Source organism: Centroberyx gerrardi, chromosome 1, assembly GCF_048128805.1.
Source record: "Centroberyx gerrardi isolate f3 chromosome 1, fCenGer3.hap1.cur.20231027, whole genome shotgun sequence".
In the NCBI taxonomy this organism is placed as follows: Eukaryota; Metazoa; Chordata; class Actinopteri; order Beryciformes; family Berycidae; genus Centroberyx; species Centroberyx gerrardi.
In genome coordinates this window covers 37,027,801-37,045,199 of record NC_135997.1, presented here as the reverse complement: position 1 = coordinate 37,045,199, position 17,399 = coordinate 37,027,801, and the positions used below count along the sequence as shown (strand labels likewise).

General features: G+C 42.3%; 1 protein-coding gene across 1 annotated transcript in view; it reads left to right on the top strand.

Annotated features, from left to right (window-relative positions):
- Nucleotides 1-17,399, top strand: part of trpm1a (transient receptor potential cation channel, subfamily M, member 1a) — a 36,187-nt gene that overhangs the window by 5,381 nt on the left and 13,407 nt on the right. The window contains exons 2-14 of the mRNA XM_071913679.2: nucleotides 3,071-3,147; nucleotides 4,701-4,896; nucleotides 5,359-5,572; nucleotides 6,497-6,621; nucleotides 7,575-7,746; nucleotides 8,758-8,932; nucleotides 9,212-9,335; nucleotides 13,397-13,469; nucleotides 13,843-13,943; nucleotides 14,741-14,920; nucleotides 15,229-15,363; nucleotides 16,932-16,982; nucleotides 17,133-17,273. Coding sequence (XP_071769780.2) covers nucleotides 3,071-3,147; nucleotides 4,701-4,896; nucleotides 5,359-5,572; nucleotides 6,497-6,621; nucleotides 7,575-7,746; nucleotides 8,758-8,932; nucleotides 9,212-9,335; nucleotides 13,397-13,469; nucleotides 13,843-13,943; nucleotides 14,741-14,920; nucleotides 15,229-15,363; nucleotides 16,932-16,982; nucleotides 17,133-17,273 — 1,764 coding nt within the window. The remainder of the gene's footprint in view (nucleotides 1-3,070; nucleotides 3,148-4,700; nucleotides 4,897-5,358; nucleotides 5,573-6,496; nucleotides 6,622-7,574; nucleotides 7,747-8,757; nucleotides 8,933-9,211; nucleotides 9,336-13,396; nucleotides 13,470-13,842; nucleotides 13,944-14,740; nucleotides 14,921-15,228; nucleotides 15,364-16,931; nucleotides 16,983-17,132; nucleotides 17,274-17,399) is intronic.

The following is a 17,399-nucleotide window of genomic DNA, read 5'->3' as shown; positions in this document are numbered from 1 at the left end:
GTGAGAAGAAAGTTGTCTCCATTTGAGATTAGAGGAAGGAGGGGGGGGAAAGGGCGGGGGGGGTGCAGTCTCTGAAAGTAGATTTGTTGTGCCTCGTTCCAGCCGGGGATGAAAATACCCTGTGTTCAACTGGACGGGTCATGGGACTCCCAAAAGGATTACCTTGGCCCGGAGTCATGAGACTCTCCTGAACAAAGAGCCTGCTGCCTCACATGCTCATCATATGAACCTCCGGCTGCATAAAGTGAACAAGTTTCTTATCTGCCGGAGCTCATTGGGCGGCGGCAGCGGGGGGCGAGGGGGTTTCCCGCTGGAAGCCCAGGAGCGTCTGAGAAACCAAACCGCTGCTGCAGGATGAACTGCTGCTGCAGACCGGTGCTGCTTCTGCATGTGTGAGGCTGGTTGTCCCGGAGCTTTGCTGGGGAGAAGGTAAGCTGAGGAGTTCATGGTTCAGTCTCCAGTATGTTAATGTGTTGTCGTTCTGTCAGGCGAGGACTGGAGTTTCCCACTGTGCTTTTCAGAAAGAACCACAATGTGTTTTGTGTTTGTGCACGCAAATTATTTTGTTTTCCAGATGGTTTATATCTCATCGTGGGACGAAATGCTTCATTTCTGTCTGAAACTCTCTGCTGCTCAATGATTCATTGTAGGATTTTTTTTGAGGAAGGTACTAAATGGAGATTTCTTTCACTGAAGTCTGGCAGAATTTGCAAAAAAAAAAAAACGACAGCATCTGTAGGTTTTAGGCAGAAGGTTGGTTTTACACCAAGTCTGAACAACTTTTTACCTCCAGTGCTGTTTGAAGAAGAGACAGCTGAATCTGAGCAGCTTCTGGATGGCTCAGTATTTTTCTGTGATGCATCTCATCTCCCACAGTTCAGAAACAGCAGGCCGCAGACATTTGGTTTTAACTCCAACAAGTGGAGAAACAAGTTATTTCTCCTGCAGGATCCTCTCAGTCTCTCATACTGCTGGACTCTCCTCAGCTCCACTGCAGCATCTGGGGACTAAATGTTTTGCTCAAGTGCATTTAGAAAACATTTTTTAGGGTTGAGAGGTTTTCCCGCCAGGGTGAGGATCTTAGCCAACAACAAGACACATCCCAGCATGCTTTAGTCATGGAGAAGTGAATCAGCTCTCCTAATGATTTTAGCAAATATGCCTCTTTGATTTGTGTTTCCCACTTCTTTGGGGTAAATTTGCTGCCACCTCCATGTCAGTTAGTGATTAAAAGCCACAGTCAACACTTATTATGACAAAACTGGTGAACATTTAAATTGATTAGATTAATTTCCTGGGAAGGATGACAAGTAAAACACAGGATGGTAGTGAGAGCAGCAGTCGGTTCAGTGTTTGACAAACTGAACCAGATCAAAGCTGAAGCAGACGAGCTTCGTCAGATAAATCCTTCTGCTGAAAGAGCTTCACATTTTAAGGAAGCTTTGTCTTTCTGAAACCTTTTTATCTGAAGCAGCTGGACCATGATGGTTTATAAAACTAAACTGTCTCCAGTAATTGTTCACCAAATGTGCCTGAAAATTTCCCTTTTTTCAAATTATTAATAAACTCAAACGCTTTGGGCGAACGGTGAGGTTGGACAGATGGGATGAAGATGAGATGAGTTGACTGATCCTCGTGGGGAAATCAGGTCGTTACAGGTGGAGGGAGGAGAACGAGAGTGAAAAAGGCAATAAAGAACATTAATTTAAATATATATATGTATACACAAACAGAGCATTGCTCCTAAAAGGTTTCTCCATTAGCGTTAAAAGTAGAATTCACTCACAGATGACTATTCACAGATTTACAGATGTCGTCAGTTTGTAGATTCACTAATTTACAGTTTTCATTTTCTTATTAGAGGAATTCTGCAAGACAACTTGAGTAAATGTTTTCTGCTCTTGTTATATCATATGATAAAGACAATGCTGGATATTGCAGAGACTGCAGTATAAATGGTATTGTAGCTCATGTGACTCGATGATGTAGAGACATCACAGTTTAATCCACCATTATCCAGAGTGAATGTATTTTCCAAAGTGCAGCCAGAAGCTTCTGAGCAACGCTGGTTAATCACTGCGCCGCAATAATACACAACGTAATAATACAAAGTCATTAGAAGTGTATGGATTTGCACACACACACACACGTATACATACACACACACTGAATATACAAATGCACACTGTGGGTTTTAGTGTGTTCTTGTACTTTGCAACAGCATTTAAGCGGGATTAGGAACAAGCTCCCATAAGAGGATTTGATGCATAAAGAACAGAGAAATTTGCTGCTTGGTGAAATGGAAAGCTGCTGCCGTCTCCCAGTAATTAGTCAGATACATTCAGGCATTAAAGCCTTGAGACGTGGAGAGAGCAGCGCTGTGTCTACTGGACGGGCTTCAGCTGTGTGTGTGTGTGTGTGTGTGTGTGTGTGTGTGTGTGTGTGTGTGATCAGAAAAACACTTTAACTCTCCGTGTTTCACAAATACTGAATACACCAGTGTGTTCTGTATGACACACATATATCCTGTGTTTATCATCCAAAATAACTCATGATTCAAACATAAAATATTCAAATCAGCCATCAGTTAAAAAAAATCTTCCTTTGATTAGATCTTTCCATTGTATGTTTATTTTTTCATTTAGATTTTTATGCCGCATTTATTGAAACAGGCAGGAAAATTAAGAACAAAACTGTGTTTACAGATGAAGCCGCTGTAGAAGTCTCACTTTTACAAAACCAGAGGGATTGTTTGGAAAGGTTTGGCTCCTGTTGAAGTCGTCAGAAGAAATGCAGAAATAGTTTGGTACCAAGTGAGTTCAGAGAAACTAAAGTTTTGTGTTACAGTTCACTGATTTTGTTCCGCTGCAGAAGGATTTATCTGCAGCTCCAGTGCAGGATAGATGCAGAATAAATGCAGGAACGACGACTTTACGATTCTACAGTGTCTGCCAGTGTTTACTGACATCCTGATCGAAGTCACAAGACCCACTGAAGGGAACAGGGAAAGGCTGCGAACTCATCTCTAATCTTTCCTCCTTGTGTTTTTTCTCCCGTTTCCCCTCTGCAGACTCAGAGAGTCTGGATCGAGAGAACCTTCCAGAAAAGAGAATGCATCCAAATTATTCCCGGCAAGGACGCGAGCAGGTACTGTGCATGTTTATCCCCCATTTACCGTCCCATATGCTTTTAAATCCATTTGATGAAATAAACAGGACTTTCACTGACCTACTTGCTAAAGGATGAATGAAGGAGACGCTCGACACAAACAAACCGTATCAACAAATGAACATGAAATCCCTTTAAAAGTGCAGCTTAGCATGAAAACCAGACAGATGAAAGTGAAATTTGTTAAATGCAGCAGCTGCTTTTAGCGTGTGAGAGAAACGCTGCAGAGTGAAAGTGATAAAGTCTTCAGTCAGTTGCTGTTTGCCGTGATCCATCTCTCACACACACACACACACACACACACACACTGTTACTTTCCCCAGGAAAACATCAGCATTATCTGCATTAGGGCTGTTTTGATCTGCTGTATTTCCCTCACTTATGTATTTTATTATTTTTAGCCCATTTTTAGCCCTTTTCAGTCTTGATGGGATTTGTGTTTCATTTTCTCATCTTGATTTTTGCCTTTTTTTTGTTTGTCACCTGCACAGTTTGTCTTTTCCTTTCTCTCTTTTTTCCAGTGCTTTTTCATTTGTGAAAACTGACTAAACCAAACAAAACCAAACTACACCAGGTGGCTTAGGTTCTGCACCTCATTATTCGTATTCATTCTCATTAACTTTTATTCTACCAGCCAGTACATTTCTTTCTAGTAAAAGAATAATGGAGGACAGATTAAATTGTTTCAGTTCATGTGTTTTCTGTTGAGCGAAATTGCCTAATTTGGTAACTGAAGAAAACTGAAGTAATAAAAAAGAATGAAAGACTTGTGTTCAGAGGATCAGGTCTGAGGATGCAGCGGTGGACTGGAGGTTAGAGAAGCCGGATTGTGACAGAAAAGTCGCTGGTTCGAATCCCCAGGATGGCTGGGAAACACTCTGCCCTCCAACCATGAACTGGTTGTACTGAGTGTGAATGCATGAAAGAGTATAGCTTTACTGGAAACAGCTAGGTTGAGTTTTATATTCTCATATTCATATTTTTACTGTATTTTTAGTGTATTATAGTGTATATATCATATTATATTATATTTGATTCATTTTTTCTTTGTCCCAACATACTGAGTCTACCTTCCCTGATAAATAAAAGTTACACTACAATCTGTAACTTTTCTCGAGACAGGAAGTGTAATGTTAGCCCCGCCCTCCTCCGCCTCCACGCCACCTGTCAGTCATCTTGATGATGTCATCAGGTCACCGGCAGCGTAAAGCCTCCACAGCCGATCTGACGCTGATGTTTCCGAACGTTCAGTTTCGCTCTTCTTTCTTTTCTTCCTGCTTTGCTCTTTTTGTTGTTGCATGTTGTTGTTCCCCAAAACGCCCCGACATCACTGAAAAGACAATTTCAGAAAAACCGGGGATTTAGGCCTGAACACACAGACTGATAGATTGATTTATTTGTGACAAAAGTTTCTTATTGCAGCTTTAAAAAAAGACCCTAACCCTAAAAATGGCTAAATTCTCAGCTTTCCCAGATGAAAGCAGTGTGATGTAAAGCGCTGCGTCTCGTCTCGTCTCGTCCCGTCTCCTCAGGTGCGGCTGCGGTCAGCTGGTGGCGCAGCACGCCGCCGTCCCGCCCGGCGGCAGAGAGGAGGGGAGCGGCCCGCTGGTCCAGGTGGAGCTCCAGCCTCCGGAGCGCTGGTCCGTCCCCAAACACACCCAGGCCACGCCCACCGACGCCTACGGCATCATCGAGTTCCAGGGAGGCGGCCATGTCAACAAGGCCATGGTACCAAACTACAAGTTCATATGTTTAGTGTCTTTTCAAATCGCACGTTTTCTTCATTTTTTTTCTTTGTCCTGTTTGTTCATTCCAGTGAGCTGAACATAAAGATTTTGGTCCATTTCAGTCAATATTTCTGCTGTTATTTTGCACACATGCTTTGACTCATTTATTTTCAAACTTTCCTTCATATATTTCTACTTAATGTGTTTTTTGTGGTAATTCTCAGTTGCATTATCTTTTATATTTTCTCTGTTCTCATTTCTATTCTATTTTTCTTTGCTGTCTTATTAGTTCCTGTTGCAACGACCCAATTTCCCAAAAGAGATCATTCCAGTATCACCTTTCTTAGCTTAAACAACAAAAATACAATCACATTAGCAATAGATAAGAATGGCAGCAAAAAGCCCACACCTACAATTTCTATGAACAAAACAATGAATGAATTAAATGCTCTTTTCTCTGCAGTACATCCGTGTTTCCTCCGACTCCAAACCGGACAGCCTGCTGCACCTGATGGTTAAGGACTGGCAGCTGGAGCTTCCCACGCTGCTCATCTCCGTCCACGGCGGCCTGCAGAACTTCGACCTGCAGCCCAAACTCAAGCAGGTGTTTGGGAAGGGGCTGATCAAAGCTGCCGTCACCACCGGAGCCTGGATCTTCACCGGCGGAGTCAGCACCGGTGCGTTCTGCTTTCATAACCCTGTTTTTCCATTCATGGCTGCATTTTTTTTTTACAGTTAGATTGAGTTTGTTTTCACATAGAAAGTGTTCAGAAACCCCAAGGGGCTCGTAAAAATGTCTAAACCCATAAGAGAAAAAAAGACGATAAACAGAGAAACTGGTGAACTGGCAACAGAAACCACATGGCATCAAAACTCAACACAGAGGAGAACGGTGCAAAAACAACAAAATCCATAAAGAACAAACAGGGAAATGAAATTAATTGAAATAGTAAAACATGCAGGGCAAGTGAGTGGTGGTAGAGAGATTATTGTTTTTATTATTGTTTTATTGTCTGTAACGCAATTTTGAAAAGTAAATTTGACGGTCTTTATAGCCAATCCTACATGAGTCTTGGCTGTAGGTGTAGTGTAGAAATACTTTGTTATAAACTAAATACTTTTGATTGGCACGATAAGCAAAATTCTACTAAGATCATTTGTGTTAAGTATGAAACAGAAAGTCTGGTTTGATCAAATGCGAGAAAAAAAAAATGTTAGCAGCCACTAATGCTAAAAGAATCAGAGTCATTAGAGAAACAGCAACATACAAGTTCAGTTAAAATCCATGCTTAGCATTAAACAAAATATTGTTATGGACTTAAGCTGATTTAAGGTAATTTGACAGAGAATTATGAAACATGTTGCCAGTATCACTCCCATTCCTTTAATCCATTAGCGGGGGATAAATTTTGTGTGGTGATTACCAGAAAACCAAACCAACCGCATTTGGGCCAAATATCCTCCTGAATATCACAGGAAAATATTATCCTGACTCATTTCCAGTTATCAGATTTGGATTGAATACTTTTCTTTCTACCAAATAGCTTCTCCCTTAGAACAGCAACTGGCTGTTAACAGTTTTCTCCCCTCTGATCCTGCAGGAGTGATCCGCCATGTTGGAGACGCGCTGAAAGATCATTCGTCAAAGTCCAGAGGGAAGGTGTGCGCCATCGGCTTCGCACCGTGGGGGATCGTCGAGAACAAGGAGGATCTCATTGGGAGAGATGTGAGAAAACATACAAAACCAATACTGTTTCAGTGCTTTAAAAGGTTACAAAGTGATAAAACAATATGTTGAAGCTGCAAGACGAAATTAACTTGATTTTTAAGTTTACATGTCCAATTTTACATTTTTAGGCATTTAGTTAATATGTCAACTTAGCTAACTTGACTGGTTAAAGGGGTGGCATGTAACAATTTAAGATCAATAAATCATTACCACATTAATTTTGAGACATTAGTAGAATTACCATAAACAAACAAGACCACTGCATTTTACTTTGTGTGCCACCGGATCTGGAGGGAAATCTGCTGGATCGCTTTACGGCACAAAACAGGAAGAGTTTCTGTTCTTCCAGAGCAAACGGAGCTAAGGCTAAATGCTAAATATCCAAAGTTCTTCCCAAGTTGTTTTGGAGAGAACGATCTTCTCATGAAAGCGAACAGAGAAGCATCTTAACAGTTTGAGATAGACTGTGTGTTTTCAATCAGTTAAGATGCACAGCCGTTACTTTCCCCAGCTGATTCATCTGGCTCTGTACTACAGACTGTTTGGACGTGATGTCTCGTTCTCACAGTGGATCTTGGGGCTTCTCATTCTTCCTCTTTGGTCAAGTCTCCATCCGATGCTTCCTCGGTTGGCGTTCTTTGTTTTGGATTTGTGCTACTGAGTTACGTATTATGTAAAAACGCGTCATGGACACAAGAACGCACAAGAACACAAAGGGGAAATATTATGCAGTTGATCAAAATTAGTGTATTGTAACGCAAAACGCTAATGTCTTTCCACCAAACAGTCCTCAGTCTAGTTCTTGTAACTTCTGATGGCTGAAAAGAGGAAAATTTGAGTTCAGCAATCATGCAGTAAAAAGTGACTTCTATAATGTACATATCACTCCCTCTATATACTGTATATATACTGTATATGTAGTACTTTAATGTGTCACCGGTGTGTTGCAGGTGACGCGGCCCTACCAGACCATGTCCAACCCCCTCAGTAAGCTGTCTGTCCTCAACAACAGCCACTCCCACTTCATCCTGGCCGACAACGGGACTTGTGGGAAATACGGAGCCGAGGTCCGTCTCCGCCGGCAGCTGGAGAAACACATCTCGCTGCAGAAGATCAACACACGTGAGTGAGAGTGATGCGGTTCTCCTGAGTGAGAGTGATGCGGTTCTCCTGAGTGAGAGTGATGCGGTTCTCCTGAGTGAGAGTGATGCGGTTCTCCTGATTATTCAGGACTGGAGGAACTTCAGCTGCAGCATCATGCTGCACAGCTAGCTAGGCGCCGTGGGACTGGACAGCATCTGGACTGGTTTCTTATTATTAATTGTGCATCAATGTGAAAAGTTTGGAAGTTTGGTCACCCTGCTGTGATCATGTGACCAAACATGTGACCAGTCATGTGATCAATCATGTGACCTGTGGGTTTCCCTTTGTCATCCTATGCCTGGAGCTGTCGGTAAGGCAGGGACAGCAAAGGGAGGCTCAGCCGTCACCTCTCACTTCACCAGCCGAGCCTGGAGGCCCAACACATTACTGAACTGTGTGTGTGTGTTCTTGTATTTCTACATATTTATAAGGACCATATGTCCTCATAAAGATAGTAAGATGAGGAACATCCTACAAAATGACATTTTGCCATTCCTCCCTTCTTTAAAACCACTTCTACCGGCCGGTTCCTCATGCAGGACCATCATTACAAACATCGGTTTCACAGCTATGTTTTGTTCAAACCCACAGAACTGTTTCAAATTCTAGTCAAGATCCTAAGGTTTCCAAAGACACCAAACATGTTCTGCTGAATTACAGGGAAATGTGTGATGTAGGCTACAAGACATCTGGATTTTGTCCAATTGATGTCATGCTGCAGCCATAAAAAATGGCACCTTGGGTTTGCATATTTCCCTCAGTATAAGTGTGTTATAGCTTCAATGAAGTGTTGGAATGAGCAGATACAGAACATGTATGAGACATTGTTATACAGTATGAAAAACATGTTTTTTTCTAACTTTGAAGCTCAGGGTGCAATGGGTGCTAGTTTAGGGTTAGAATTATTATGCTTAGGTTAGGAGGAATTAATATAGTTAATGAAGATCCTCACAAGTATAGTAATACAGTACAAATGTGTGTGTGTGTCAGGTCTGGGTCAGGGCGTCCCTCTGGTGTGTCTGATCCTGGAAGGCGGACCCAATGTGATCTCCATCGTGCTGGAGAGCCTGAGGGAGGAGCCTCCGGTGCCCGTCGTGGTGTGTGACGGCAGCGGCCGCGCCTCTGACATCATTTCCTTCGCTCACAGATACTGTGAGGAAGACGGGTGGGTGTCAGAAACACACAGTCTCCATTCCCTGTGTCGCTCAGTGGATTTCTAATGACTGTTGTTGAATGACGGATTTCCTTATAGGGTTCTCAGTGTTTCCTCTGTACTTTTATGTAAGAGTGTGTGGTAAATTTTATGTTTTGGCTTTAACACTGCCAGGGTTGGGGGTTCGATTCCCACCAGGACCACCCAGGCTTAAAATGTATGTTCCCTGGGGGAGGCGGAAGGAGAGTTTCCCTACAAAGCATCATATTATTATTCCATGTTTTCCCACAGGGTGTTGAGTGACAGCGTCAGAGATCAGCTGCTGGTCACCATCCAGAAAACCTTCAGCTACAACCGCAGCCAGGCGCAGCAGATCTTCCTCATGGTGATGGAGTGCATGAAGAAGAGAGCGCTGGTAGGTTCAACAGCAAGTGGAACAAACAGTTCAGCTGCTGCTGGGGAGAAACCCGACAAAGGTTGGATGTTAAAATCCAACGCATCTATAGCCTGAAATAGCCTCCGTCAGGGTTACAGGATTACAAAAAACAAGAAAACAAAATGGCTGCCTCAGAGCCCATAGACCAACACAACAGCAATAAAACAAGCTCATAGGTACAACCACAGAACTTGATTGGATAGAACAGTCATTCCCATTCAAATCAACATCCCAGGACGGTCTGAGCGGCGGCCATCTTGCTGTGACCCGTTGGACTAGCTTCTGTATGAAGCGACTCACAGCAAGTCACTGAGCTGAGAGGTTTTACAGCAAGAACCAAAGCAGCTTCTCTGTCTCCTTGCTGCCATGGATTGCTAACATGCTAATGTTGACTAGAAGAGCTAGAGAGAGAAGTACAGTCTGTGATGAAGCTACGTTAGCCTCGTCGCTAACGTTAGCTTCCAGTTGAGTTCTGACAGTTTGCTAACAGACTCATCTGCTCAGTTCTCACAGTGACAGACTTTACACCTTAATGTCCAGACTGTGTTGTCACCATGGCAACTAACACTTAAAATTCTATAATCGCCATTTTATGCTGAACTAGACAAAATACCATGACAAACAGTGGAAGGACCGTATCCATTCAAGTTCTGTGGGTACAACAGCAGTAAACCAAAACAGGCAATAGAGGAGTTAACAGTATTCAATTTCAAAATGATTTTCCATTGTTTCACATTCATCTGAATTCATCTGTTTTTCCATTAACGCACCAATAAAACCGAGCTGTTCTTTCATATTTTGCACTGTCATTTGTGTGTCATCATCCGTCTCACACCAAACCTCCTACCCACTACTCAACATGCCCTTCATCATCATCATCAAGCTTCATTTTATGTTATATTATCCTTTTTTTTTTTTAACCATGGTAGTTACAAACAGATAAACATACAGTATGAGTCCTGGCTTGGAAGGAAGCAAACAAAATGTTCCACATAAAAACATTTTCTGAATAATTCTCACCTTGTTCATCCATTATGCAAACTTCATGTTTTATCATTTTATAAAGCAGGACAGAGACTTCTGAACGGCATTTCTTACAAAAATGTTTTCAACTCAACTTTGCATATCGCTAAATTCCATGTCAAAAACCTTCATTACGTACCTAATAACTGCTGTATAAATACACAACATTCAAGAAAGATCCAGAATTTCTCTCATTACTGAGACATTAACCTTTGTAACATTAATTTAATGACAGGACATACTTTTATTCCTAAGGAGAGTCTTGGAAGTGTTGGAGCTGGAGAACCAGTCAAATATAAAAAAAAAAAAAGGAAAAAGATCTTCTGTACTCTTACATCTATGCAATTTACAGTGAGAAATTCAATTTAGAATGAGAATTCCCAGTTCTTTCAGGTGTTTTATTGTTGTATATTTATAAAGTAGTTATGTGCTTTATAAAGGGATGAAGCATGAAGCAGGATAATGCATTAATGTAAATGCATTAATGCACATAAGATCTTTTCACTATTCAAACATGATGACATGGTTTACCTCTGACCTGAAACTCCACAGCTTAATGGAGACAGTCAGTTGTTCTCTGACCGGTGTGCCCCCCCCCCCCCCCCCCCCTCCCCCGCAACCCCCAACATCTATTTAATCCCACAATCCACTGCATGTTTCTGTGAACAGCTGGGGATCATGTCCCATAGATTTAAATAGGTAGACAGAATTCCTTTTATAATCAACTCAATTCACTCAAAATGATTTCTACCCAGATTAATATCCGCTGGCTCTGCTGTGACCTGGGACGTCATACACGATAAAATAAATGGTTCTCTGGTTTGAATATTGTTCCACAGGAGAGAATGGAAGAGTGTCGATCTGAAATTACAAGTGACAAAAACTCTTTGATCGCTGACAAACACATTTTGGAGAAAAAAAAAAATGAGTTTTTTGGTATTTTGCAATATTGTGACAGTGTTTTGGATGTAATCGATACCTTGGTGATCTTCAAACGTCCGTATCCCTCCTCCTCCTCCGCCATCATCAGAGAGAGATCAGCAGAGACAAATTTGTGTTAATGACACAAAACCTGTCTCTCAACCATTGAGCTTCAGACCGCTGAGGAGAAAACACAATCTGAGTTTCAGTTCCTTCTTTGGCTCCTTCACCAGCAGTTCCTCTTGGTGAAGGAGCCACAGTGCAGCAGAGGTTAGTGAGCAGCAGTATAAGAGTGAGACTTCATTTGCCCCAAGTCAACCCTGTCATCATGGCAGACTGTCAGGGTTAGGGGTTCTACTGTCATCATGTTTATTTATATCACCCTTTATCACAAGTTTCAAAGGGCTTTACATACCGTGATGTACATCATATATACTGTTCATACATATACATATCATATACATACTATATATTATATACTACATCCTATACTGTATATCATATACCATACTACATACAAAAATGGGCAATTTAGAGTCTTCAATCCACCTGACCTTTGGACTGTAGGAAGAACTCCACACAGAAAGGAGCGGGGCAGATTTGAACCCACAACCTTGTTGCTGTGAGGCGACAGTATGACCCACTGAGACACTGTGCCACCACTGGGACGGCCCATGCTAAAAATACATGCACGCATGGTTCTGTCAAGCAGTTGAGATAAAAGTGTCCACCAAATAGCTGGTATATTATTTTTGAATCAATAAGTGATAAATTTCAAGTTACATTCCTTTTTTTTTTTTAAATGGGCCTTCTATTGGAACCACGAGGGATCTGCCAGAACAACAACGCAGCTCCTTATCAGTCCTGAATGTGGGACCGTCCCAGATCTGCTGACACACACAGCCTGGCTGTGTTCGGCCGCCATGTGACCGCCTCACCGCCCTAAGTCAATTTGGAGAGACGGCCGACAACAAAGATGGCTCTCATGCTGAATTAGAGTCGATGTACTTCAGGCTGCGCTCCGGCTTCACGCACGGTGTCACGGTTCACGAGGTCGCTGCGTTATTTCGACCACAATGAACAACGAAGAGCTGAGTGACTCCACTTAGCTCTGAACACACAGTCTGACCTCTGACATCACTGTCATTGGTCGAAAAGCAATGGCTTCAACATTGCGTCTCTGCTTTAGCTCTCATAAAGCCCTGGATCTTTCTGGCTATGTATAGCTCAATCTTAGAAAGCACTAAATACATTATTAGAGTAGACTAGTAGAGTATTTGGTGAGATTCCTCCATTCAAACAAAACTAGAGGGGACAGATCTAATCGACCAAGTGTCTGAAACAGTTAGGATCGGGGTGTGAACTGCAATTTCTGTGTCTTCTGTGACAGACTGACCAGAAGTGGCATCTTTTGTTGTTGTTCATTTGCATTTTTTACAGGCTATGATGTGTACCTGCGGGTCATTTCAGGATGGAGGTCCGTTCAAACTGATATCAGATGTGCATCATTTTCAGAAATGAATGTGAACAGTCAGACAAAAGAATCGGACCAGAGCAAAAAATCTGAGTTGAGCGCTAAGGCCTGCAGTGTGAACGGAGCGTATGTGCAACAAAATCGGATCCCGAGGCATGTGACATACATTCAACTTGTATTTGAATGCTCAGATCAGTTTGTCAGTGTTGCCATGACAACAACAAAATCTGCTGGTTGTCTTCATGTAGTCAGTTTGTCTGAGCAGAGTTAGCATGGAGGAAACGAGACAAACAGGCGACCGACGCTTCAGTTCAGTGCAAAACGGAATTGAAGTGTGTTGGAACAAAAACAGCCGTGACGTCATTTGCTGTTGTTACTCTGCTCATCGCTGTCCGTTCATATTATTATGGGATATACAGTATATTGAGCATGAAGGCCTGCAGTGTGAACGGAGCCTCACTGCTCACTGCAGGATGCTCCTCGCCTGTCTGAAGGGTTTCTCTGGTTGTGGGTTCTGTCAGCATTCATTCAAAGGATGATGCTGACGAGAGGCATGAGATTCCCATTAGGAGAAGAGCTAAAATCTATTATTGAGTCTATTTGTTGTGTTTCTATTGTGCAGATCACAGTTTTCCGCATGGGTTCAGAAGGCCAGCATGACATCGAGATGTCCATCCTGACGGCTCTGCTCAAAGGTAACGAAGAAACTTTTACCCACCTCTCTGTCTGTGTGTGTGTGTGTGTGTGTGTGTGAGAGAGAGAGATATAGGTCCCATCACATTCAAAGTGTTATCTAGTTATAAGCATCTGATAGGTGTTTGTGATTGGTTTTCTGTTTCTCTTCAGCATGTATGCATTACCTTTGAACTTACAGTTTACTTAGATGATGTTAACTGCAGTATTCACCTTGGAGAAGTGGACACCCGGCAGATGTTCATTCATTTCTTTTTTTGTATGATGTCTTATGAAAACGTTATTCACCCCTTGATTCGTACTATACCCACACATGGCCAGCCGAATATCCAAATATCCTGCGGTGAAACGTCAGGTGTGTTCGTGTGGTTTCAGGTACGAACGCCTCGGCGCCGGACCAGCTGAGTCTGGCTCTGGCCTGGAACAGAGTGGACATCGCCCGCAGCCAGATCTTCGTCTATGGACACCACTGGCCTGTGAGTGTAAACAGGCAAAATCAATCAAACTATCTATGCATCTAGTCACAACAAGATCTTTTTAATTTCATCCAGGTTTATACATATTTCTATTGAACATGCGATTGATGCATAGATTAGTAGTATTTGTATCTGTCAAGAATCCCAATGCATTTTTATGTAAATGGAAAAATAAACTTGAAACTTGTCTGCTTCTACCCATAATCCCTTGTGTTTCCGGGAGTTTTCCTGTAGTTGGAGTTGCAGTTCTCTTGTTAGAGGACTCTCTGTGTCATCATTTGGTGCCACCAGAGGTCAAAGGTCATTGTTCTCACCTGGACAAACCAACCAACTGAAGGAGGAAAATAAACCAATCAGAACATGCTGGCTGTGAACGCAGCCTGAATGTTGCTTCCCAACAGCAGAGACACTGTTGGTTTTTGTTGTATATTTCTGTATGTCGCTGGTAGACTCTGCTCTGTCTCTGTTAGCAGTGAGCTGGCTGGGCTTCGTCTTGTGGATTGTGGTGTTTCAGTGATAAAAGAATAAAGTAACACATGCAGGTTCCTCATGCTTGGAAAGCCTAGCAGGACAAAATGAAGTCTAGACTGATGCTCATATTCAGATTAACTGGTATGAACACCACAGAAGAAGAGACAAGTCCATCATGTTAGATAAAGTTACAGGGAGTGGAATGACATTTGTTTGATTTTTTGTCTCTCAGTCAGATACTTTATATGCCCCTTTGTGCCAATAAACTAAACCTAAACCTCGAGGAATATGTCCGTCTCACTGTGTGTTTCCTGGTGTTTCTCCAGCCGGTGAGCGCCTTGCCCACCGACCGGCCGAAAAGCCCGACGCTCGCCCAGCGAGGAGGGGGAGGAGGAGGAGGGGGGGCAGGTAAAGGGAAAGCCAGGGGGAAGAAAGGCAAAGGAGGCAAAACCAAACCTGAACCGCCGGAGGAGACCGACCCCAGGAAGCTGGAGCTGCTCAACTGGGTAAAACACAACATACTGGAATACATCTGATGTTATGATTTAGGGTTCAATTCCCAACTCATGACAACAAGTTTTCATTTATTGAACAACAAGATTAAACTGTTTTAGCTGCTAAACTGAAGCATTAGCTAACCTTTACATGTGACCAACAGGTGAAAATGTCCAGAACAATTCCTGCTGTTGGCACATAATCCTTTACTGGTGGAGGAACCTGGTCTGAACTGGATTCCTCTCAGACTGTATTGGTAGTGAAGGTATTATTCATGCAGATATGTGTGTCTGGAGGTAAAGTGTATGTTTTTCTGCAGGTGAACTCTCTGGAACAGGCCATGATGGACGCTCTGGTTCTGGACCGGGTGGACTTCGTCAAGCTGCTGATAGAAAACGGCGTCAACATCCATCACTTCCTCACTATTCCCCGCCTGGAGGAGCTGTACAACACGGTGAGCAGAGAGCACTGGGGCACCTCGGCTTTAAGAGATCAGTCTGGGTTTCAGTGGAGAGTTTTAGTGTCCCATGATGGTCCACATTCTGTTTCAGAGGCTTTTCCACCCTGATGAGAAGAAAACTCTGGAGGAAACACTGAATACTGGAATGTTTTGATAGATAGCAATATTGAATATCAAAAACTTTCTGAAATGTGATACATTTAAAAGCCTTCCCTTCAGTTCGTCGTTCTAGAGCTGTAGCCAAGATAAACTGTGGAACAAAAGCTTTCCTCTTTAAGCTCCATATTCTCATTTACATGTTCATCAATGGCTGGAAATCCATCAGTGGTTCATGTCTGCTGTTCTATCTCTTAACCCCGGTGTCCAGATGTCACTAATCTTTATCTGCTACTCTGAAAAAAGCTCTTACAACAAGTTAGTCTGAATGCATTTGAATGGTCATGTGAGCCACATTATTCTCAGCTTAAAGGGCAGTTCCAGCGTGATTTGAGTTTTTGCTCAGTTTTTACATTTTAATGTTGATTCTGACTGTTTTTACATGCATGCACCACGATTAAAGACATTTTTAAATCAGTTTCTCCAAACCTCTCAGCCTCATTCACTCCCATTCAATTCCAAACAGCAGAGAAAACAGTTGGAGACTGTAATTCAGATGGTAAAGATAATCCATCACTGTGAATGAGAAGCAACAATCTGCATCAGAACGCTGATATCAGACTGGAAACTTTTACATTTTGAAAGAAGTTCAGTCACCATTTCATATTAGGACCAATAGGAAGGGCAGCTTCCCAGCTTTTTCATTGATTACGTTTACATGGACAGCAGTAATTAGACTATTGGCCTTGTTCTAAATAAGACAATATTTCGATTAATCTGTTTCCATGTGTTGCTTATAGAACTGTTCCATTAATATTCCTGTTTCCATGCTGAAGGGGAAATTATCTTTTATCTAACTTTCTCATACTGTCGGTCCTTGTATCAAAAGCTCAAGCAATAAATGGAATGAAAAATGAATAAAAATGTTTTAAGTTCTAAAAACTTTGATGCAAATTAAGCCAAACCAGGGTGCCAAGACTGAGCCTGTAATCAGAGAGTGTGGAGGTTTTGATCAGTTTGTGTGTGTACTGGATTTAAGGTTCGAACTGGAGCCACAAACCACCAGGAAACAAGGGTTGCAATCCATTGTCCAGTTTATTTTTCTAAATGTTGATGGCCATGAGGATTGCCACGGTTCTAAACAAAGAAAGAAACAAATATCTTGCCCTAAGAAATCATAAATCCAGCATTTAAATCATGTCAATTCTTAAGCACAACATAATCTCAATCAGTAGAAAGAAACTGCTGCTTACATTGAAGGTTATTCAAAAGACACATGGCAAACACGTACAAACAATCAAGGTGAGGTGAAGGTGTTTGGAGACAAATAGGAGGAAGTCCTTATCCAGGCCTCTATTTGTAAAGTGGGAGGTACACTGAACCACCACTTGGTGTCTCCTTGTGGAGATGAGGGGAAATAAACTTGCAGTTTCTAACAGTGTGTTTTTCTGTATTTTTCCCTACAGAGGCTGGGGCCAACCAACACACTGCACTTTGTGGTCAGAGATGTCAAAAAGGTGACTATTGTCTTTTTACATGATATGATGTGAAATGTCTTCACAGAGATAAAGCCGGCCCAAACGTCTGTGATCTGTGAAATGTCAGTGATCCAAAATGCTGACTCAGACCTGCATGAACCTCATAATAATGAAGGAGTGATTTTTCAGGGGAATCTTCCACCAGATTACCAGATCACCTTGATCGACATCGGGCTGGTGCTGGAGTTCCTGATGGGCGGAGCTTACCGCTGCAAGTACACCAGGAAGAGCTTCAGGACGCTGTACAACAACCTGTACGGCCTGAAGAGAGTGAGGGAACACACACACACACACACACAGGAAGAGGAAGAACATGCTGAGTGTACAAAATAGGAATCCCTTCGTAGTACTGAGTTTAGTTTGTACTTTATATTTTCAGCATTCAGCTGACCAGAG